The sequence below is a fragment of the Conger conger genome, chromosome 12 (genome assembly GCF_963514075.1).
Source record: "Conger conger chromosome 12, fConCon1.1, whole genome shotgun sequence".
In the NCBI taxonomy this organism is placed as follows: Eukaryota; Metazoa; Chordata; class Actinopteri; order Anguilliformes; family Congridae; genus Conger; species Conger conger.
Window position 1 is genome coordinate 4,004,217 of NC_083771.1, and position 9,058 is coordinate 4,013,274.

The following is a 9,058-nucleotide window of genomic DNA, read 5'->3' on the forward strand; positions in this document are numbered from 1 at the left end:
CTTAACATTGGTTTCTCCCATCCAGCGCCTTCTAGTCTCATAAATAATCCACCAGCTAAAAACATTAATGCAGTTTTGAGTTGTTAAAAGTACAGTATATGTATTTCTCGGTCTGCCATGCCACTGTTCTGAGATGGTGATGAGATTCCTGACAGCTTGAACATGTTTTTGGTGATCAGCGCACCATTATTATAACACCAGGATGCGTTGGCTTCCCGGAGTGGGGAAGATAAATAATTCATAACGTTATTTTCCAGCTTGCTGTTCACCATTTCAGCTGCTCAGGGGGAGATGAGCTTGGCTACCTTTTTGTTAAATTAGTTGGGCTTAAGAAGATGATAAAATTCATTCAAATTCATAGCCTCAAAATAAAGAATGTTATCCAGGACAAGGCAGGAGGAAAGGGACCAAAAAAACCTAAATGTAGGTCTTTTATGGTGGAGATGTGAAATGCTCAGTTAAAACATTGAAAAACCTATTAATACTGTATGGTTTTATAGTTCATCAAATACATATGGATAAAATGTAGGTAATACTTAGTATTACAGTGTGTTTATATTCCAATCATTCCAATCCCAGTCATCCCACCAGGATTTAAAATCTTGGACGATGGTGAAATTGCAGCCTGTCTATACTCCAATATGCTGCAAGCAAAACTGCCAAGTACAGTGCAGCCCGTAAGTATTTGGACAGTGGTACAATTCTGTTATTTTGTCTCTACTCCAGCGCATTGGATTAGAAATGAAACCATGAATATTTACATTTACATTTTAGTCATTTGGCAGACGCTTTTAATCCAAAGCGACTTACAAGTGCATAGGTTCTACCATAAGTCAGAGCATCACATCCAGAAACTAGCAAAATACACAGGAAATGCTGTTCTAAACATAGTTGTCATCATTTGGGGGGGGGGGGGGGGGGGGGGGGTTAGACAAGGATAGGGATATCAGAAAGGAGGGGCAGGGGAAATCAGGAGGGAGGACTAAGGTAGAGTTTGAAAAGGTGGGTTTTGAGTCTGCGTCGAAATAGGGGGAGGGATTCTGCTGTTCTGACAGTGGTAGGCAAGTCATTCCACCACTGAGGAACCAGAACGGAAAACAGGCGTGAACGTGCAGCTCGACCGCCAGGTGCACGTAGAGAGGGAACCGTAAGGCGACCAGAGCTGGCAGACCGGAGTGGTCTAGCTGGGGAGTAGGGAGTGATCTGGGATTGTATGTAAGGTGGGGCAGTCCCCTTAGCAGCCTGAAATGCCAACACTAGGGCCTTGAAACGGATGCGTGCGGCAATGGGAAGCCAGTGGATGTTAGAGTGCAGACTGTCAGACTTTAATCTGAAGGTATTTATACATATCGGGTTCATTACATTACATTACATTACATTATTGGCATTTGGCAGACGCTCTTATCCAGAGCGACATACAACAAAGTTCATCCATGTATCCTTCTTTACGCATTGTCCCCCATTTTAGGGGACCAAAGGTAATTGGAAAGTTGGCTTCTCAGCTGTTTCTGATTAATCAGGTGTATTCAATCGCTTCCTTAGTGCAAGGATAAGAAAGCTTTCAGTATCTATTCTTGATTTTAGGCTCTTGATTGCTTTTGTGTTATTAGTGTTAACATTGGTTGACATGAGGACCAGAAGAAAAGAACAGCCAAAAGAACAGAAATTGTACCACTACCCAAATACTTATTGACTGCACTGTATTTTGAATTACAAATATTTGTACATTTAATAGTTATATGAAGACAGCCTGCAACAAGGAGAAAATCAGAATGGAGAAAGTAAAGAAAATGAAAGAACTAAAATTATGACTTAATTAAGATTAAGTTACGCACACTTGGGAAAGTAATTTTAAAAAATGTGGCTGTAAAACACAGTGAAAAGAAGGAGCAGGCGAGTCAGGCTAAAACAGGGCCTGGCTGCTATCTTCCCAATGAAATGAACCTTAATTTCACCAAACCGATAAACGGCCATCACGTCCCGGCACAAAAGGAATCCGACAAGAGAGCACAGCGATGCAACACTCACTCCGTTAGCTGGCACAGGAGGGACGGGCCACACCTGAGACCTGCTCTCAAAACAGCATAACAAGCTACAACACAGCGATAAGACAAATTCAGACAAACTGCACAATGAGCAACACTGAGGTCAGGGTTCTTTATTTTATAACTAACTGAAGGCCTACTGATCTGGATGTAGCTGGCTTAGCATAGCAGCTAGTCTAAATTAAGAGATAATTGTGCTTTCAAACAAGAATCTGGTGCAAAATACATCGGTTTTCCTAGATAGATCATAATTACAGAAAATACAGATGCTTTGGCTGACATATATTAATAATAAATTGGTCATAAATTGGTCAACAAGAACAAGCAACAACAATATTTTACATACAGGTCAATAGTGTACAACAACAAAATGTAATGCTACTGTGGCATTTAAGAACAATATGGAATGTAAACAATCGGTTTTAATTAAATATATTTGAAAGTGTCACAGAGAATGCTAAGTACAGTTATATGGAAATGGGATTCGTGCAAGGCACTGGATTCTGATGGTCGGGTTTCCAACTAAAATATTTACTGAGTTCAGTCAATACACAAAATGGTAATTTATCCATTCTTTAAATATCCTTCATATATAAAATACAATCTTAGTCAGTTATTGTAGTTCAAAATATACAATTTAAGGCTTTCACAATGACAAACAGCGCACTTTCAATCTTGGCTCCTTGAGGATAACTGCTCTCAATTTAGAAGTCAGCTGAGCAAAATTACAATTGTAAGAAAAATCTCATCTACACCACAATACCATTTTCCTTCACTGTCATAAGCCTGCATTTGGACAGAACATATTGAAATATAAAGCACTTCTGTGAAGCACCAGTTACTATCTTATTTCAGTAAGTACTTTCACACAGCTACATTATACAATTACTTAGGATGTCAGAAATGGTTTGGTGTCTATATATATATAGTACGATATACTGTGTTTGCATCCAACATATTCCTGAAAAAGGCCTTGAAACACTGTTGGTAGTTCTTTTTTTTTATAACAGCCAGGAATGGTTTTAAATACAGTTGTGATAGTATATACCTGTATTAACTAGGATTAGCTTACCTCAGGCTCACATCATTTTTAATTGTACAACTGTCCCAATTGGTCCACACTGCAGTTTTGTATAGGAAATAAGTCAAGAGGAATATATGTAAAATATGTTTTCATGGCACAATATTTGCATGAATTAAAGATATAACAGTAACAGGACCTCAAATGTTACAGTTTGACAGAATTGCTTCTCAGTTTGGCACAAAGATCCAGATCCAGAAATGGATGTAGGTAGAGGGACCAGGTGGTTTCCTCACAGAGTGGCCGTGTTCTCGCACGTGACCACTCCTGAAGCTCTCTCCCTCTCATTCATGTCCTCTACCAGGTTCTTCAGTCTCCCCAGGTGAAGCAGGGCCCTGCAGACAAATCCTGTTATTTAGTGAAACGTCTTGTACTGGGACTGCTGTTCCCCATTTATGAAAGCAGTGTGGCATTTCTTACTCAAGTCAAACTTGGGGCATAGCGTAGAATGAAACACAATTACACAAGATGGTGACAGAGAGTGTTTAGATCAGGGGCCTCCAACCCTGGTCCTGGAGAGCTACTGGGTCTGCTGGTTTTTGTTTTCACCTTAAAATCAGCACCCTGTTGAGACCCAGGTGAGATGAGTTGATTAATCAATTAGAGCAGTTGATTACAGTTAAGTGCAGAGTAACAACGAAAACCAGCAGACCCTGTAGCTCTCCAAGACCAGGGTTGGAGACCACTGGTTTAGATTTTTACCATGTTCTGAACAGCAATAAAATTAGGTGTCTGCTCAAACATATACAAATTATAATATTAACACTACTATTACTATTACTAATAATAATCATTGTTATTATTATTTTTACATCGGATACATCACAAAATGCTTCATGGAACATAGGAGTAAACAAACAAACGGCCATCATCAAATCTGGACCTCAAATCCAAATCCGGCCCTGGTTTTCTTTTCTCCCAGGTAATTAGCTGAACAATTTGTGCTACCGATTGGCCAGACTGTCTTCACCCCTGACTCCCAGGTAAAGGGAGGGTGGAAAACCAGAAGTTCTCGGAGCTCAAGGACCTGATATATAGGATGTAGGAGGAGGCTCTGCTTGTTAACACAGAATTTACAATGAAATGTGTGTATTTTTTATGGTCGGTTATCGCACCAGCCAATTAACATTTCAGAGAGCACAAATTACCTCTGCAAAGATTGACCACCGGGGGCGTTCTCGTAATCCTCACAGGGGTCAGACATCTGCAAGGTAAACGCATGGTAATATGTGTCGTATTCTCAACATCTGAACAATTGTCAATAAACCATCGTAATAAAATAAGGGTTAAGTAGAATAAAAATAACATCCTTTTAAATGCCAGTCGTATAAATCGACATTCTGTCAGGCTCCATATTTCTGCCACTGCAAAAAATGCAATGCTGTCTCACACTCCTTGGGCAAGCTGGTCAATAACAGGCTAATGATGAAAACCCCGATCAGGGTTCCTGTTACACCACGCTGAAAACACTGGCATGAAACACCCCTATAATATGCAGAAGGCTTGAAGACGTTTACACAACAGGTATAGGAACACTTGAAGATCTTATCACCACAGTGGACTGAATGCAGTAGCAGTAGAGAGCTCATTGAGAATGTCACAGTTGAATTTGTGTCCCAGCTGGGTGAGACCGGATGAGCTTTTTGGAGTCCCTACCGAGCAGGCCAGCAGATGTTCCTCTGGGGGCCCTGGGTGCTGGGTCTCCGGTGTAGAGGTGTCCTGCAGTTTCCCCTCCTGCCTCTGCGTAACCCTCTGCTCCACGGCCTGCAGGCTGAACAGCATCTGCTTGAGGGCCTCAACGGGTCCTGGGTGTTTCCTACTGCTGTACCCGGAGGACGTTGATGCCGCAGCCTGAAGGACACAGAGCAGGCCTATTTAGCTTAGCAGGCCAGCCAGTCTAGCACACACACCATCAACGTCAGCCCTGCCAAAACGTATATTATCCTTTTTATAGAAGACAAAATATGGCTGTTGATTACAGAAAGCAAAAACCATTACATTGCGTTCTAGTATTGTTGTACCAGGTTGTTTCATCAATAAAATGGGTTTTCCCTGATGGATAATCCTCCAGTGTAGATGGGCATTTAGCTAACTGCAGCAGCCAGCCCTTCAGTCCAACTACACTAAAACAGGTGGTTATCTGACCAGTCACAGAGGTATGTATGATTAACATTAAACTGCTTCTAGATAGCAAGATCAATCAAGCATGACAGATTTCGGCATTGTCAGGATCGATGAAAAGCAAATTGGTGGCAGCCTTGTTCTCGTGGCAGCACATGTACCAGCCAGACAAATTTACTACATTCACTTTTTCCTTTTTTAGTGAAAATGATCCCTTTATTGATTCCCTTTTAGTGAGAAATGGTTGATCTGTGTGCAATGTTTACAAACCTCAATTTCCCTGGTCCCTCCTGGCTTGTTTACGTTGAGCTGGTCTTCAGCGCCGCCTACAGGCACTGGAGGTTTACTGCAGGGGTTTAAAGAAAATGGGAGTATGACGTTCATCAATGTGATCAATGTTCCCATCCTGCAGCACTTATTCCCAGCCAAGGCTGAGACACCAAAATCCTCAAAAACTAACAAATGTGATAAAGTTATGATTACAAAATGTTTTTAAATGCTGAAAGAAGGGGTCTAGCAGTCTTCCCTATAGAGCTACAGTCAGGAGCTTTCCTGATTTTTGTAAACACTAAAACGGGTCACATAACCGCGTTTCAGTTCTCGAGAAGGTGCTTCTGAAAACATTATTAATTGAGCTTTGGTAAGAGAATGGGGAAGTGGCTTGCGTAGCTGGTTAAACTGGTCGACAGACTGGGACTCACAAGGTAACGGGCGGGTTGTCCCATGACCGGTCCAGGTCTAGAATGTCTTCAGTGCGCGGACTGCAGCCTCCAGCCTTCCCCGCGTGATGTGATGATTCCAGGGCCTTCTCTGCTTTCAGTATCAAAGACTCAATCCTGTCATCTGCAGGAGCACAGACAGGCACTCTCTCAGAAATAAAGTGACAGCGGAGGTACATTTTTGTTCTTCAAAGATAAAATGTACCAAATATACTGCTGAAAGAACAGAAATGTTCTCTTTGGGTACAAATGAGTATGCTTTCCAAGCAAATAAAGGTACAAATTAATTATATATTGCTGGCTAGGGGTACAATTTTGTGCACCTATAGGGTACCACTGCAGTGGCAAGCATTTGTACTTTTAGGCACTTTCTGTACCTTTATTTCTGAAAGTACAGTCAATACTTTACTGACTCTGGAGAGAATGAAGCAAGCATTACCTCAATTTAACTTTCCTTAATTATGTTTTTATTTTCGCTTGCAAGCGGTTAACTGTACACAATGTGCCCTGTGTGGTTTGAGTCTAACCTCTAATGGGTTTGTCATACTGGGCCTCTCTCTCCCTCTCCATCTCTTCTACAAAGGCCAGCGGGTCTGCGCACTCTACTCTGAGCTCCCTCAGCGTTGGCGATCCTGCCTCCTCCGTTAGCACGTTAGCGTGGTCTCCTGGCTCCTCTCTCGCACTGTGTCCCCCTCTCAGGAGCGTCTCTGAGCCCCCCTGCAGCTCCTCGTACGGGGCCTCCTCCAGCACGCCCAGCCAGGACGGCGCTTTGGGCGAGGGGGGGAAGGTGCGACTGTGGCCCAGCTTACCGAAAGCCGACTTGCGGCCGGCGGTCTCTTCGCAGTCCCGGAGCCAGGTCGGGTACGTTTGGTCCGGGATGCTGGTGACGCCCGAGAAGTCCATGTCGGACTTCAGGCTGGTCAGCCACCTGGGGTAGTGGCTCGAGGAGCCCGCGTCCGGTGGCCCTCTCTGCGTTTGGTGGCTTCTTCTGGGCTGGCGGTTTGGGTGCGACCCCAGGAAGTCCTCTCCCCCCGGGGCTCTCCCTTGCGCCCTCCTCCGTTGAGAGGCACCCTGCGATGCGAGGAGGTCCTGGCTCCTGAGGGACCTGGAGGTGGAGCTGTGGTAGGCCAGGTGTTGGGTCAGGTAGGCTGAGGTGCGGGTGATGGGCATGGAGCCGTCGGTGGGCAGGATCAGCAGGTCATCCGTGGTCAGGCTCACACTGTCTGGCTCTCTTCGCTGAGGGCCCACAGGCAGGTTCAGGAAGTCCAGCTCCCCGTCAGTCAGCCTCTCTCTCAGCACTGGAAATCAACGTGAAGAGCGCCTTACATATGACAAAATAACAGTCAATTTATAATACTACTCAGAACTATTACTAACTACAGTGCAATAATTGTTTTCACATTTACAAGTTCAACATGCGAATGAGGATATAAAACGAAGTGTACCTCATATGTAATGAGAATGTGTAATGTTATGTAATGTAATATTATGCATGTTATATGTAACCTACTGCATATACACAGCTCAGTACTCTGACACTTATCAAAGCTACAGACAATCCATCCTCTAGTCTTACAACCAGTCAGAGCTTTTAATGAAGAGAAATACAAGCAAATCTTACGAGTAAAAAAAAAAAAAAACATTTCAGATCCCTAATCACCTATTATTATTATTGTGTGGTGGTTTCCTTCACTGTTCAAAAAACCTTAAGTCTCGTTTTTCCCTCTAATTTGTTAATGTATAAATGTTGCGTATTGATCGCTCACACGTAGGCCTACATTGTCTATGGCACTGACCGGTCAACCTACCCCAAACTTAGATTAAGAAAATGTATAAATGGGACTTGTATCCTCTTTTAAGCCATATTTGAATTATCTTTTAATACAAAATACAAATCCCAAGCATGTATTGCTGAACAGAGTTGAGGAATCTGTGCATTGTTTACCATCCTTGTTTCTGAACCTGGTTCTTGAAAGAATAGGGGGGACTGGGTCCTTTGGTAACTGTAGCCGCCCTGTGGACACTTCTGGGGTCCGTAGGCTCCTCTGGAAATCAGCAATGTAGGCATCCAGGGCCTCCGAGGCCGACTCGTACTCCCTGTCCCGGTATCGAATGGAGCGTCCTAAGTCGGACGACGAGGAGCTCTTTAGTTGCCCAGAGCTGGCTAACAGTGAAGTAACCGTGGATTCAGGGGAGTGAAAGTCGTCGGTAGATGTCATTCTGTGTCAGTGCATGACAGTTGATGGCGTTTCAGCCTGGAAAATGAACATGGGATAGGTTATGGGGAATAATCTCAAGAAACACATTTCATGCTCGATTATCAGTAACGAACTAAAGTTAGCTAACGACATTTCTAGCTAGCTTACCCCGAAATATATGTCAGTGCTGATGCAATGAGAACAGTGAAAGCGGGAAAGATGCTAGATACTTCTGACCGTGTCGAATAAGCCAAACCGGGCTGAGACAACGCAAACTGCACGGCAACGATGGTCAGCAGCACTCTCACCTTAGCAACCTCAGCCATCGAGGGTCATCCTTGACATCTTTGAGGCAACACGGTGTCAAATAAATTAAGCTACAGACAATGACTACGTTTTAGCTGACTTAAGTTACATGGGTACGTTCGGGTTTTATACTTTCAATTAGCTACCACGCTCGATAGGTTGGCTAGCTACCCACATGACTATCCGATTGACAGGCTATGGAAACACAGTTGTCTTGGTTACGTGGCTGTTAGGTTGGTGTCCGTTGGCTAACGTTAGTAAGTTAGTGAAACTGTGAAAGTGAAAGTAGCTGGAAAGCAAGAAACTTGTCAATGGCTCGTAAATGAATCGGTCTATTTAAAACGAACACAAATAGCAATTGCAATAGCAATCCAAACAAGTTAACGCTAAATTAGCCAACGTTAGATAGCAAGATAACAGATTGGATAAAACAGCTAACGTTACGTGCAGGAAGTCCAACCAGACATTTAAATTCGCTACCTTGTAAATTGGGGAATCAGGAAATCTTTTCAAATGCCTGGTAGGATTACGTTAGCAAATCACGCTTGACGTTCTCTTGAATTTTTTTTCTTCTCCCTGGCAAGGGTT

The 9,058-nt window shown here is 43.3% G+C and overlaps 1 protein-coding gene across 3 annotated transcripts; it reads right to left on the bottom strand.

Moving 5' to 3' along the window:
- Positions 1-2,143: 2,143 nt before the first annotated feature.
- Positions 2,144-9,058, bottom strand: c12h18orf54 (chromosome 12 C18orf54 homolog). 3 transcript variants are annotated; one of them, XM_061263406.1, is made up of 8 exons: positions 8,951-9,058; positions 7,912-8,221; positions 6,494-7,264; positions 5,949-6,090; positions 5,518-5,593; positions 4,783-4,977; positions 4,275-4,330; positions 2,144-3,461 (listed from the first exon to the last, which is right to left on the bottom strand). In XM_061263406.1, exons 2-8 carry the CDS (start codon positions 8,183-8,185, stop codon positions 3,359-3,361), a joined length of 1,617 nt encoding a protein of 538 aa, XP_061119390.1. In that variant the 5' UTR covers positions 8,186-8,221; positions 8,951-9,058; the 3' UTR covers positions 2,144-3,358. The 3 variants fall into 3 exon arrangements, with proteins under 3 accessions (XP_061119390.1, XP_061119391.1, XP_061119389.1); XM_061263407.1 differs by lacking the exon at positions 8,951-9,058 and adding an exon at positions 8,473-8,942 and having other exon boundaries at positions 6,776-7,264; XM_061263405.1 differs by lacking the exon at positions 8,951-9,058 and adding an exon at positions 8,473-8,942.